This window comes from Neopelma chrysocephalum, unplaced genomic scaffold (assembly GCF_003984885.1).
Source record: "Neopelma chrysocephalum unplaced genomic scaffold, ASM398488v2 Primary Assembly neopelma1_188, whole genome shotgun sequence".
Lineage (NCBI taxonomy): Eukaryota > Metazoa > Chordata > Aves > Passeriformes > Pipridae > Neopelma > Neopelma chrysocephalum.
Window position 1 is genome coordinate 694287 of NW_020897850.1, and position 14986 is coordinate 709272.

At 45.1% G+C, this 14986-nt stretch overlaps 1 protein-coding gene and 1 long non-coding RNA gene across 2 annotated transcripts in view; one reads left to right on the top strand and one right to left on the bottom strand.

The window, feature by feature from the left end:
• Nucleotides 1-5187: 5187 nt before the first annotated feature.
• Nucleotides 5188-14986, bottom strand: part of LOC113976907 (potassium voltage-gated channel subfamily KQT member 1-like) — a 456224-nt gene continuing 446425 nt past the window's right edge. The window contains exon 16 of the mRNA XM_027702550.1: nt 5188-6359. Coding sequence (XP_027558351.1) covers nt 6204-6359 — 156 coding nt within the window. The 3' untranslated portion in view covers nt 5188-6203. The remainder of the gene's footprint in view (nt 6360-14986) is intronic.
• LOC113976908 lies at nt 9680-14054 on the top strand. The gene is made up of 3 exons (XR_003537208.1): nt 9680-9736; nt 10547-10798; nt 13848-14054. It is a non-coding gene; the product is annotated as an uncharacterized LOC113976908 (long non-coding RNA).

A 14986-nucleotide genomic window follows, 5' to 3' on the forward strand; every position in this document is an offset into this window, starting at 1 on the left:
TTCAGTGTCTGATATTTCCAGCTACTTTTGACTGTCTCTTGACTAGGAGTAGAGGTGGGTTTAACTAAGAATAGAGGTGGCTCTTCAGGCAGGCTGAGAGGAACTCAAATCTTTTCCTACCACAGAGGTTGCACGGTACCATCTTGTTTAGTTTTGCTGGCTGGGCTCTGCCGGAGCTAGAAATGATGCCTGAGAAAGATCTACACCTGGGCCCTTCACCCTGCTTCTTCTGGGCCATTACAATTACAGTAGCATGTACTCCTTCAGAATACTAAGTAATGCAATTGTGATGTTTGGGATTCTTCACCCAGTGGCATTTTACTCCCTAAACCACGGTTTTCTTTTTAGACACATTGTTCAGACTGTTCAGAAAAGTGCTGAATGAGCCCTGCCATTTAGGGCTCCATGAGATACAGCATATCCTAAATTTATTTGTGGGTACAGACTCTTCAGGGCTTAGGTTTGAAACATCACTGAGAAGAGGCACTAAAAGAATTCTGCTCATTCTAGTGAGCTGGGAATTCAGTCTCTAGCTAGTGAACTGGGAATTTAGTTGTCATGGCCTTACAGAGATTGGAGGGAATTCCAGCACAGGATCCTCTGGTGATACCAGGGCAAGGTAGTTGGATGGAAAACATCCAGGGCTGCTGGACAGACCCACTTCTGAAATGGACAGCTGAGTCTGGACAGTCTTCTCTCACTTCTTGCTCTCCAAGATAGAGTGTCCAGACAAGGCAGTAGGTTTCTGATCTGTAACCCATATCATCTGTTTTGGGGGCACAGTTACCTTTTCTCGGGAATGAAAGCCCACAGCTGATGAAAGCTGAGCTTTTTATCTCCCTCACTGCTGCAGCCTTATCATACACAGGACTTTAATCCCACACAACACTTAAGAAATATAATCATTAAAGATCTGAGTACACGTTTCGAGATAAGATTGGTTCATGATATTATTACTGATTGTGTAATTATGGAAATGAGAAAATAATCCCCTCGGGCTTTGTTGTAATGACTTCTGAGCATCTTGCATCATCATAGGCAGACAGCAGACTTCAGGATGCCACGAATTATTAAAAGGAATGTGGAAAATCTTGTTTTGGTTGGTGTCAATGTCTCTGGTAAGGGAGGACACCATGTATCTTCCACGATGAAATTGGATCGGGTAGAAACCCATGTGATCTTTTTGAAAATAAATAGTTAATCTTTACTTGATCTCCTGTACTCATGTCTTTTGATGCACTGGTAAACTGCATTCCTGACAGTATCCTGCTGATGCTGTGGCCTTGAGAGACCTTGACTGCCTGGTCTATGCCTCTGTTCTGAATCAAAAGACAACATGGGACCATTGCAGACCTGGCTGCATAGTGCTGATAATTTCATTGGCCATATTATTTCATGGAATTGTTACTATTTTAGTGATGTGAGAAGAGGTGCTGAAGGAGTGAGCTTGATGAATGTAGCCTGGTCAGCAGCTGGACTCCCATCAAGGAGAAATTATTAGGACAAACACAAGTGCACTAATGTTAGTAAAAATGGAGATAAAAACACACACACATGGATTTCCCTGGCAATATTTTCTGTAATTTTGGTTTGTGTTAGAGCCACCACCAAAGGGGAAGGCTTGATAGCACACTCGGTTTTACAAGGGGTAATAAGGAGGACCCTGGGGACTGCTGACCAGTCAGCCACACCTTAGTGCCCAGTAAGATCATAGAACAGATCCTCCTAGAATCATAGAATCATAGAATCAGCTGGATTGGAAGGGACCTCCGAGATCATCAAGTCCAACCCTTGATCCAACCCCGCTGTGGTTCCCAGCCCATGGCACTGATGCCACATCCAGTCTCATCTTAAAAACCTCCAGGGACAGAGAATCCACCACTTCCCTGGGCAGCCCATTCCAATGGCTGAGCACCCTCTCTGGAAAGAAATTCTTTCTGATATCCAACCTAAACCTCCCCTGGCACAGCTTGAGACCGAGCCCTCTTGTCTTGCTGAGAGTTGCCTGGGAGAAGAGACCAACCCCCAGCTGGGTCCCCCCTCCTGTCAGGGAGTTGTAGAGAGTGATGAGGTCTCCCCTGAGCCTCCTCTTCTCCAGGTTGAGCCCCCCCAGCTCCCTCAGCCTCTCCTCACAGCACTTGTACTTGAGTCCCTTCCCCAGCCTTGTTGCTCTTCTCTGGACCTGCTCCAGCACCTCAATGTCCTTCCTGAACTGAGGGCCCAGAACTGGACACAGCACTCCAGGGGTGGCCTCACCAGCACTGAGTACAGGGCAAAAATCACTTCCTTGGACCTGTTGGCCACACTGTTCCTGAGCCAGGCCAGGATCCATTGGCCTTCTTGGCCACCTGGGCACACTCTGGCTCCTGTTCAGCTTCCTGTCAATCCAAACTCCCAGGTCCCTTCCTGCCTGGCTGCTCTCCAGCCACTCTGTGCCCAGCCTGTAGCGCTGCACGGGGTTGAAGAAGTTATGTTGAATCACATGGAAGACAAGGAGGTGATTAGAGAGAGAGAACATGGCCTTAGCAAGGGCAAGTCATGCCTGACTAACCTAGTGGTCTTCTACAAGAGTGACAACTGATGCCATTTACCCCAGACTCCTCTAAGGCCTCTGATAGACTCCTCCATGACAATCTTTCCTCAGAATTGGAGAGATATGGATGGAATATCACACAGATAAGGAATTGTTTGGCTGGTTGCATCCGAAGAGTTTCAGTTAACAGATCAATGTCAAAATGGAAACCAGTGATGAGTGATGTCCCTTGAGGGCCTGTACTGGGACAAACACTAATATCTTCATTAAGTGCCCCAGACAGCGGGATCGAGTGCACCCTCAGCAGGTTTGCAGATGACAGCAGGCTGAGTGGTGCAGCTGATAGGCTTGAGGGAAGGGATGCTGTCTGGAGGGACCTTGATGGGCTTGAGGAGTGAGCCTATTGGGAACCTCAGGAAGTTCAACAAAGGCAAGTGTAAATGTGTTAATACTCAGTTTGCTCACTATACAAAACCATCTTTGCTCAGAAAAGGGGTCAGGAAGGCCAGGTGACCACATCAGTGGTACATCTGTACACTTTTACCCTTGGGCAATCAGAAAGATTTTGCTGGATGGCAACTTTTGTCTTAGCTGTGAGTGTGGAGATTTGTTCAAGTATCGCTGATGTCTGTTGCTTTTATTTTTTTACCATTAGTCTCATCATACGGTGGGAAAATGGGTGTCTCCTACCAGCCTTCTTTCCTTCTTCACTGCAATTTGTTCAGGCCACACCCTTAGCTCTCCATTTTAGCAACAGGGATTGTTGTGGTCATGCTGTTCTGCCACACTGTGGTGTCCACAGCGCCAGCTGTAAAACAGATGTAGGGCCGGCACTGCTGGATTTTAAAACCTTTAAAGGCTCAGGCTCTGGCCTCACTGCTGGGGAAACCTTGGCTTGTGCTTAAAAAAACCAGCCACGTGCACAAACACATACACACACACTGAGACATATCCTATTTTTCTGAAGGGACCATTGTGTGCCTCTTCATCTTTTCCTCCCACCCCTTCATCCCTTCTGTAGCTGAGACCATTAGTATTCTATTTAACTGGGTTTTCCAGGCACTTCAGAGTAGTAGGTGTAACTATACGTGTAGTGCCTGATCACTACTGTTGAGGCTCAATAATAAGTAAAATCTGTTGCATTCCTTGGTCCACCAAGCAGTGACCAGACATACCCCTCACACAAATATCTGTAGAGTACCAGAAGCAGGTGCCACCTTGTGTTGGCCACAGCAGTCCTTGAGCCCTTCTGCTGAAAGCTGCACTGCTCATCTTCTGAAACTCTGTGGAATCTCCAGGGAGATTTTTTTTAGCCTGTGGCTGATGAAACAATGCTTACCTTTAGTGTCCAGTTTTCCATTTAGCTGTGACTGGCCAGAGCCAGTGAGGTATTATGAAGGACTGTTGCAGAAGCTCATGACCCTGACTGAAAGCCAGGAGCAACTCAATGCTCTGACAGTGATTATTTACCATTTTCCCATGTTACATGCTGTATTTGGTCATGTTCAGTAACTCTGTAGTAATCAGACAAGATGGAACGGCAGCTTGTCAGCTGATTTAATTAAAACCACATTTCTTTTTTTTTTTTTTTATTGCCTCTCACACATCATTAATATTCTGTCTAAGACCCGCCTGCAATCTAAAGATTGGAATCAGTCTCATTGTGCTCTTTCCGAGCTTGAATTCCCAGACACACAAACCTGGGAAAGAGTTTTAAAGGGACAGGTAATAGTTAGAAACTAATTTGATTACATTGAAATGGACCACTCATTTGTCCAAATTAATGCTTATTAAGGGACCAGTCTTTCAGGTTGCTTTTAAATGCAGTGCAGGCTTTGCTTTCATGGATATGACTGGGAATAGAATATATTTAGGATTTCCCAGGAATCAGGTCTTTGCTCTGCAGACTTCTGCTCATTCAAATTGTTGGTTATGCAAATATATTAAAAAGACTCGAGTAAATAACACTGCACCCTTGTTAGGAAGGTTTATTGTTTAGGTATTTAGCAACAGTGTTTTATTGTCCCTCTTCTGAAGTGTCAGGTAAGATCCATTTCACGGTGACAGTGCTAAGGAAACTTCCCAGTCTGTCCATTCCCAGACTCTCTGGCAGTCACACTCCCAAGGTGGGAGACTTTCACTGCTGGGACCGAAGTCCCTTCACCCCGGGGGCTCCAGCGACCGATGGGTCCCTGAGTGGCTCCCCACACACCCCACACACCCCACTCACACAGTCAGACCCGGTTTCCTTACTGGTTTTACCCCAGTTTTCCCATAGCAGATGTCTGGTTCCATAAAGCCATTTATTCACGGCACATTAACACAGAAACAGCCCGAGCTGGTGCCTCCGAGGAGGACCCGCAAAAAAAGAACCCCTGGGCTTTTGCACCCTCACAGTCTACCCGTACTCAGGTCTCGCTCTTCCTCCCGAGTCTCTGGCTCCTGCCCCCATCTCCGAGTCCATCCCTCTGGCTGGCGTCACCCATCTTGTTATCCCAAATGCTCCCACCCAGAGCTGGAGCTGCATCTCAACCCGCAGTTTGCGAGCCGAGCTACCTGGACCGTGTATTCTTCAACAACAGTACATCAGCCACCATATGCACTCGATTTACAACCAGATTACAAGGCAAAAAAAAAAATAAATCTCTCATTTAAAATTATATACAGCAGTTTATTTAAACAGCGATTAACTTTCATCAACAGGCTGTGCATTTCTGTTTTCTTTAAGAAACCCTGCCATTCTCAATCACAGCTGCAGCCCTCCCGCAGCACCCCGCTACTCTGTGGCTTGAACCCAGCTTTACAGATAGTTCACAGCCAATTACCATACAGGTTTCTTATGTTAAAATTAAGGCAACTGAAGTCAACAACCTCTGCTGAATAAAGGTAAAAGCTTGAGAACATTTTGCATAACAGTCATCAGCATAGCTGATAGCTATTACAGTGTTCTTGTGCAGTAAGCCTACGCAGATACTATCTCTCTTGCCTGTCTGTTTCAACACGCATCTCATCTCATTTGCAACCCTTTACTTTAATTAGCTGAAGTCTTTGCTTCAGTCTTTCATATGTCAACCAGCCTGTGTACACTTCCATATTTTTAATCAGTAGCCTGTTGTCTTTACTTTGTCATTCACACTAGCATATAAATCTGCCCTTCTTATGATCCTCACTGCTTGGTAGAAGTCAAAACATGCTGTTTAATTTTCCCGTTCACTGATTTCCATTTGTTTCATGTTCAAATGCTGGCTCTTTTCCCCCTTTCGGGCATGCTGTGAGCATTAAACTTAGTGATTAAATGCCAAAAGAACAGTTCTTTTCCCCTTCCATGCCCACAAACGGGTCATCCTAACCCTCCCTGGGATGCCTACCTCGACAGCGGTGCCCTGTGCTTGTGTGCTCAGCCTATCTGGATGGGACTGCCCTGGGCTGGCAGAGGTTAGCTAACGACGGCTAATAAAACAGGTGCAAAACTTTGTGCTCTCCTAAGGTTGTGACTGGCTTCTTGCCGTTTCTTCGGGTTTTTTGTTTTGTTTTGTTTTGTTTTGTTTTTTAATTTAATCTACTACAGCAGACTATTTCATTTCACTGATGACACAGCCGAAGACACCAAGACTTAAAAATAGCTGGATGTAAAAGAATGAGAGGGTGACACGTGGCTCTGCACCAGCTTTCAAATTTTCCGGTTTACTGGGGGGGAATCTGAGGTTGTCTGTAGATGTCTGACAGGTGGGGTTGCTGGCCCTGGCATCTGTGCCTGTGGCTGATCCCCCAGCTGAGCCTGGAGTGTGTTCAGGATGTCATCTAGCTTCTGGTCCATCTGCATGACCTGTTAAGGAATCAGAAAGCAGACGAGCTATCAAATGGTTGCACGTGCTTCTGGTGAGAAACATTCATAGGCCAAAAGCTCTGGATGGATAAAGCCTGGCAGGGAGCATGGGCATCTGAGTACCAGCAGCTCCTCTGAGTTTTGTCCAGCTCCCTGCTCTAGACCAAATGACACTATGAAGTCACAGGGAAAGGTGTAAAGCCACGTGAAGTGGCAGCAGAAGGACAGGACGTTGCTGGCTCAAGGACTTGACTGCTTGAATCAACCATTTTGTCTCTCAGCCTTTTCCCAGGGTTGTTGATGATGCATCACGCAAACATCTGCCCTGAAACTCTCTTTCACGCTTCAGTTTACCATGAATGTTTTTTTCCCAGTACCTCTCTCAGTCTTCACCACCCTTAGTCGTAGGACATCATGCTTTCCATTACTGTCTCGGGAAATGAAACAGCTCCCCTCCCTTCACACTGTAAATAGATGCCGCTGTGATACATGTTACAGTCAGAGATCCTACCAGATATGGTGTTTATTCCCATGCATTTTGAGGAGGACAGCCTACTAAAAACCACATAATAATACCAATGGCTTCATTAAAAAAGAAAAAAAAAAGAACAACCATTCTATAGGAAGCTTGAGGTGCTAATCCCTCCTCTCATTTCTTTGCCTTCCAGCTGAAATTTCTCAGGCATAGTCCCTAGGTAGAGGAGTCTTTCCTAGCTGTTATTATTATTAAGCAGGGAAAGGCAAGTCTGGATTTTTAAAGGGACACTGCTCTCATACTTCCTACTGCTTTTTTGAAGTTCTGACCTTTTCTAGGAGCACACAGCAGGCATTATCCTGTTGTGCTGGTAGGGCTGGTAGGGCTTGCCTTCACTGCAAATGGCACCCCACTTGCCTTAGCATCACCCAGTGGGACAGGCTGGGGGCTGCTGACTGCTTTACTTTGCTCCAAAGGCAAAACTGTGGCCAGCATCATATAATCAACTGGGATCGCTTCTAATGATGCTTGAATACAGTGCAGCTTTGTGTCATAGATGAGCCCTAGAAAAATGAGCATTTTGAAGAACATTGAATGGTTCACTTTACAGTTATCTGCCATGAAACTATGAGCCTCTGCAAACTGTGATCTGTCCCAGTGGGTCTAATAAACTTTGATAGCAAACCTTTTAGAGCGATATCAGATCTAAACCGAGCTTTCATTAAAAAGGGAGACGGAGAGAATGAGAGAGAGAAGGATTCCAGCCCTTTTCCATTCAAAGATAACTTTGGAAATAGCCACTGGCAGCAGGAACTGAAAGCTTAGCAGGCTGAGATTGCTTCAAAAACCAAGGCAAAGAAAATCACCTTATCCGCTTTTGCCTCCTCTGTCTTTTCTCACTCCAAGTGTCAGCTCCCCTGAGGGCCTCTCAAACCTCAGGGTACCAGGAACTTATTCAAGTTCTATCTTTTTGGCAACCGCTATCCTCTCCTATATACAACCTGCTGGGGGAAGGAGGACTGGAGTATCCCTCCTACATCACAGAGGGAGAGACGTGCTGGTCTCTTTTCCATTTCTACTTTTATGACTGCTGTCTTCTAGTAGAAAAGCCCCGTTCCCTGCCCCTGATTTGGTGTGGGTGTGGTGTGAGGCAGTGCTTTCGAGCAGGGAGAGGGGAGTATTTAGGACATGGGTGAGACAGCACAGACCTTTCCCATGATTTCTGCCCCCTGTGTTTTCAGGTGGGTGGCTGGCACTGCCTGAGCAGTCGATCACCCTCAGAAGCAGTGACAGTGCTACATGTTCATACAACAGCTCCATATTCTGCTCAGCACTAACTTGGTTGGAAGTCTGGAAGTCACTAGTGGTTTAAGAGTTAAGCAGCACGGAATTAATTTAAAAACCACAGCCTTTATTTTCCCCTCCATTCTTGAAAAGCCTGTTTGGCTGATGCTGGTAATGACTCAACAGAATCTTTCTTAAGCAGAAATGTTGCTGCGGAGCAGAAACTAAAGTAGAACTAATATTTTGCAATAGGGTAAAAAGAGGTGTAGGCAGGGAAATGGGATCAGGGAGACAAAAGATCTTTTGGGGCTTTCTTTTGTGATGCTTTGTTGATTTTGATCTGCAGGCTTGATCTCAGATAAGTTATGCCTGCATATTTCATATCATTTAGACTTTCTGTATATCTCTGTATTTTGCCAAGTCAGTGAAAGAATGTGATGGGGAATAATTTTATGCACTTTTCTTTCCAGGAGAAGAGGAGGGTGGAGAATGTAAATATTCATTTGTAGGGATGGAAAATGAGAAATTCGTACATAAGGGAGTAGATTACGCTACACTTCTGTCACACCTTCCACATGAGGATCTGCAAATATTTCCTGGACGTCAACAAATAAAGCTTCTGAGTTCTTCTCTGTAGACCATACACATGTGAGGGTTTTAATGATAATTTTTGAGATTAGAAGCACAACTCTGCAAAATTAAGCGAGCCATAAGAAGATGTGGTCAGTGGCAGATCTCTTCTAATTCTTGGCTTTGTATTTTACACACAGGCTCAAACCACCACTTTCTGGCTTCAGATGTTCTAAAGTATACCTTACTTGCAAACATGCAACTAGACTAGTAAAACTTTAGTCAGAAAGACAAATTCTTAAGCACCTTGTTAAATGGGAGAGTATTAAAAAAAGGTCAAATTTGGAGGCTGCTTAACTGTGATTAGGACATGACTTGCAGGGTTAGAATCATTTTCACATGGGTGAAGCTTTTTTCATAGGAGAGTCCTGGTTTCTCCAAAACCCACTTAGCAGCCATTACTTTCCTTAAGCCCACACAGAAGGAGTTGCCTGTTTGGAGTAACACACCCAGGAAAGTGTGCTGACAAAGGGTTAAATTGAGCAACATGTTTTTAAGATGAGTAAAGTGAGAAGCCATCCAGAGATTGCTGCAGAGTTTCCAGAGAGATGTGATATGGCCCTGGAAGGCTCGGTGGAGACAGGTGAGTTTGGCAGCTGTCCATGGGCAAACGGCAACAAAACTTCTGTTCTCCCACACCACAACAGTGCTCTGGAGATGATCTATAAAATTGTTAAAATGCTTTTATATCCTTTCAACTGCTCTGCAGAAAGGAGACTTGCAAAAGCAGTTTAAAAATATTACACTGCTGTTATTGGGGCTGTGAGGTGAGCTGAAGGAGTGTTGAAATGTGAATTCGTTCCGACATCACCTCACCACCCTGCACACCCTCCGTCCCTCTGGGAAAGAGGGCTGGACTCCATGGTGACATGCAGGGCTGTCAGACAAAGAGAATGCCCTGCAACCAGCTTTAGTGAGTCACAGTAAGCCATGAAGTCACTCAACCCTTGAGACACAAGGTGTCCCTGCCCTTCACCTGGAGCACCAGGTTGGCTTTCAACACCTATGTACCGTTTGAGGATCCTTTAGAGCCTCTATTTGTGAAAGCAGGTGTGCCTTAAATACTTCTTTTTGCCTTGTTTTTCTCCTGTTGCAGAAATGCCTTGTGTAGAAAGATCCTAGGAATGGCAGCAGTATGGAGGAGGAGGGCTGGGTCATGCTGGGGATTTGCCACATGCTGGACAGATTCCTAACTTCCCCAAGAGCTTTTTTTTTTCTGATATGTTTTGCACACACAGACCATAAACAAAATGCATGTGTGGAAAACTCGGTTGGAGTAGTCATGTGGCCTTCCCCAAATCCTCTCACTTTAGACCAGAAAAATCCCTCCCCCCAGGTTTTGTCTATCTTTTTATTATGATTTCTGGAGGCTGAGAAAGCCTGTATCAATTATGTGCACAACACACTGACATGAACTATTTCCAGAGGAGCATCAGAAGGGGAAGATGGTCTGCTGGAGCACTGGAGGAAATCTGTAAACCCACAAACACGCTCAAATGTTGCTAAGTAGTGAAGCTTTGTATCAAAAGCTATACCCCGTAAATCAAATAAAGTTGCTGTCACCTCCTTAAGGCTCTGCTCTCTCCCTCCCTGGAGCAGCTCTACATGGCTGAGCTGTGTGGCCTTTGTGCAGTTGTCTGCTACGTCTGGGCTGCTGGTACCAGGGATGCAGCAAGAAATGGAGGAGGGAGAGAAGACAGCTCAATTTGTGTTACAAATCAAAATGTCATGGAGCAACAGCAGGTTCTGCTTTTGGTTAAGCTGGATTGACTTTGGCTTCCTGCTTGCCTCACTCAAGTGCAGAAAGCTATGAAGCTGTGCCCACAGGACAGCCCAAGGTGTCACAGCAGGAGCAGAGGATGGAAGAGACACTGCGTGGTTGAGCCCCATCCCCTGCTATTGGAACCACTGCACAATGGGTGTTTTGGTTCTGGAAGCCCCACAAGACATCCAGACTTCCTCTCCTTGACATGCAGCCCTCATCCCACACTAAACTGCGAACCTAAGCACGGACAACCAAGAACCATCAAAGCCCAGTGGAACACAGGAGGTGAAGAAGGACATTCCCAGGGTCTCTGTGTGCTGTTGTGGTATTTTCCAGCTGACACCGCAAAGTCAACCACATTTGGGGCCAGAGCTACTGTGGCCATGCAAACACAGAACCCCAGCCCAGGGTTTCCAAACCACCAGAATGCTCAGCTCAGCCCCACTGAACACTCCCTCTGTAGCAGTGACCCAACGCTGAGCTCTGGGATTGACCATTTCCTCTGTTTCCAGCCTTTGCTGCAGCTCCTGGTCCCTTGGTAGCTATAATGGAGCAGGATCCACTCACTGCAGTTCTGACTTACAAACAACTGATTGCAGGGCTTTAACACCAACTGCTTGGAAAAGAATCACTTGATGGGGAAGATTTATTTTGTATGGATAGAAGAGTGTATGTGAACCTTAGTCTGCCATGAGCTATTCTACCTGCATGTACTTGTTCCTGAATATTCCCAGCTTGTTATTTGTGATAGGTCACCTAAGGTCTAGCTTGTAGGAGAAAATGGTATTAATTTAGCAAAATCAGATGTGATTTAGTTGAACTAGCGCAATCCATTTTATGGATGCTTCCATTTCTGACTCATGTGATATATTGATTTAGCTTAAGCTCGTTATCCAGAAATTTGTGCCATTTCCTCATATTGATCAGGTCTGTCAGACGATTTTTCTTCTCATCCCAGATGGTGGACTGATTTGATTAGATCCTGTAAAGCCTATGTTTAGCTTTACATGCACATCTGGTCTTGTAGCTTCTCTCTGCCTAGGGTTACACCCAATTATTCAAACTAATTGCCTATTGTATGGTTCGAAGCCCGAATTGTTTATTTTAGGAATAGCTTTATTTTTTATCATGTAGATTTATTGCTGTCCAGAGACTGCTGATTTTAGGAAGGGAAATCTTTTCTCCACAGCATTGCACGCAAAACTGCCTCCCTCTCACCTTACTCGTCCTCTTTGACAAATTTCACCAAGGTGAAATGCTGAATCCACTGAAACTTTTTTTCCCCTTCAGCAAGGCCAGACAATACCAGTGTTGATAAAGCCTGTTGGTAGTTGTCTGTGAGGAAGCAAATGGCCACACCAGCCACAGAGACTGCAACTAGCTCAGGGAGATTTCTCTTGTGAAAGGTGTGGCTCTAGTGCGGCCTCTGAGCCCGGTCCAACAATGTGCTTGTGGATGTGTTAGCTTGAAACATGTGAAGAGTCTTGCTGAGTTCACCAAATATTTAAGTGCTTTGCTGGAGTGGAGCCAGAATGGTCAACAGTTTGCAGGACTATACCTTTTGGATAAGCTTTTGGAGTCTCCTAAAGTACTCCTAAACACGTATGCCCAGAAATACATCTACACCACTGTTTTTCAAGTCTCTGAGGAGCAATAATTGTCATCTATCATGATATTCTTCCTGAAATTCCTTCGACATTCATATTAGCAGAGAACTAGCAGCTTGTGTCTCTTAAACAACAAGAGGGCTTTGATGAACAGGCTCCCGTTAACTGACTGTTTTTGGGATGAGTTGTAACAGATTTGGAATTGGCCTCAATTCTAAAATGATGCTGTATTCCCGAAGCAACATTGCCAGGTGGCAAGTACGCAGGGAAACATCTCACTGTGGTACGTCAATGTCTCAGAGCCAACTGCCAGCACTGCCTGCCTGCCCCAGCACCGAGCTGAGCAGCTCCTCATTTCCTTCTGCCGAGGGTGCAAACAGCACAGAAAGACCAGACTCAGTCCGTGGGAGATTTTGCCATTAACCCCAAAGGTCAGGTAAACAGGTACATGAGTAGAAGCTAAATAAAGCCCACTTCCATGATAGCCTGTTGTTCTGGCAGACCCAGTTCTTCGTGAACACCAAAAAATATATAAACCACCAGACTGTCTTGTTTGACTTATTCCATGTACCCCTTGGCAGATATCGGTTGTTTATTTTCATTCCATGAAACTTATCTAGGTAACTCCACAATTTTCCAGGCCTCCCTTCCTTTAACCCAAACATCCCCACCCATTCTTAGGTCAGGTGTTACAACCTTTGTTGGCCTAGAATATAGTAATCTTTATTTTAAGTATAGCTTCATTTATTTTGGTTTCCATCTACCTTTCCTGTTTAAATGAAAACACAAAGGTCTATCCCTCTTCACTTTGTTCCTGGGGTATTTCCCGTCGATACCCTTTCAGTGAGCATTATATTTTTATATTTCCCGTGCCACAGTTGCACTGATGAACCCCCACAGAACGACCTGTGTCTGTGGTTGCTGCTTCTGGTGTAAGACGCCGTTTGCTTAATTACTAAGCAACTATCAAGAATTGAGCCCTGGGTTTCTAAAGCAGGCCTGGTCAGCATGCAGATTATGTGTTACTGCTTTGGGGAAGGTGTGATTTATTTTTAAAAAATGAATCCTCGCTTCCTAAACAAATGAGGTTTAGCTGGTGATATATCTGTGTATATGTTGCCACAGCAGCTTTGAAGTAAGCTGGCCAACTTCAGACATTTGCCAGAGAATCCTTAAAGATAAATAGTTCAGACAGATTTCAGAAGGTCTGGCACTTGTGCAGAAGACAGACATCCAAATTAGTGCCTCATTGAAGAAAGGGCAGAAGAGGAAGGTGAACTGTATTATTAGACCCTGGAGAATCCACACAGGATGCCCTGACCACAGGAAAAGCTTTATTCAGCTCTTGCCCCTTATTAGCCTTGGATAATCAACCACAAAATGCAGAGTCACAGGAAACCAGGCAGCATAATTTCTACTGCTCACAGAAGTACTTGTTTCTGGCTAAAGAAATTCAAGTGATGCCACTCTTTGAGTAGACACAACAGTAACTTCCCACAGCTGCCATTCTGCAACAGCACTCAGCTGCCGGCTGTGTTGGAACCATTGTGAGAGTTTGTCTCATTTTAGCTATTTGTATATGCACCTGTCAGTCTTTGTGTCTGCAGCCAGTGCTTTGAAACGTTTTGGGGTTTTTTCCCCTGATTTTCCCCCAGTAGGTAAATTAGACCTTGCAGAACACTCCGTCTCCTATTTACATACATAAATGGTTATTTTTATTGTTGCAGGATGTTTTGTTCTTCACCCTCCTCCAGATCCTGCTCAGATCCACCCTGTAATCTTGCCATCTCCCTTTGCGACATCGCTCTTCAGCCACACCCTGGATGACGCACTGCCATTTCTCAGCTCGTTTCATTGTGTGCCTACAAGTCCTGCTGCAAAACCAGCGTGGAAAGAAACAACAGGCAAAACTAACAAAGCCAGTCCAGCCTCAAAGGTGGATCTGCAGCCTCTGTGAGTCACACCGTAATTTCACAATAAAGCGACCTTGGAACCTATGCTCCAAGATGCTGATTAATTTAAGTTTTAAATCTCTAAACAATACTGGACAGAGAGAAAAAAATAAAAAGAAAAAGCAGCATGGAATATTTAAATAGTGCCAAAAGAGCACTGAGAAAGAAGTGACCTTAGCCTTTCACTAGATGGGTGCATTAACTCAGCAGTTTAGATGGGTGTGATGAACTTGGTGTTTGCATCTCACCTAACCCTTCAAAGAGATGGTGTCAAGCCTTCTATGCTCTGGTTACTTTGCCTTTACTTTGGCTTTTTAAAGCTCAATTAAATCTCCTCCGTAAGAACAACATCTAAACCACACCAGCCTTGTGGCTAGATAGGGTTCACTAGTTTCTGTGAGGGGGAGGACACTCTGGACTGTGCGGGAGCTGCTTGTTTCTTTGCAGCTTAGTTGCAAGGATACTGATACTCAAATCAGCGGGAGAATTCCCTTAACCCAGCCCTACTGACCTGACATCTAGTTCAAGTAGCATCTACTTAGCACAGCTGATGGATTGTGTGTGAGGAGGTAACATTCATAGGCTGTATCACAGGTGTTGATACACAACTGCCCTCCATTGACACCCACAAAGCCTTGCTTCAAATTATCAGTCCATCTTTACTTATAGGTTGGCAAGAAAGGCAAGGAGAGAGGGAGTGTTGTTATTGGGAGGAGCACAGGCATTGTGGCGATGGCGATCCAGATAGTGAGACATGTAGGTACTAGAAAAGTTCCAGGCAGTTCTTGTGGGACTCAACCAGTACCTCATAAACCCAAGATCCGCTCTACACCCCAGCACAGCCTTCTTGCATTGACAACAAGCCACTTCCTGGATAAGCCTCATCAATATTTGTTAACCACATGGGTCAAGTA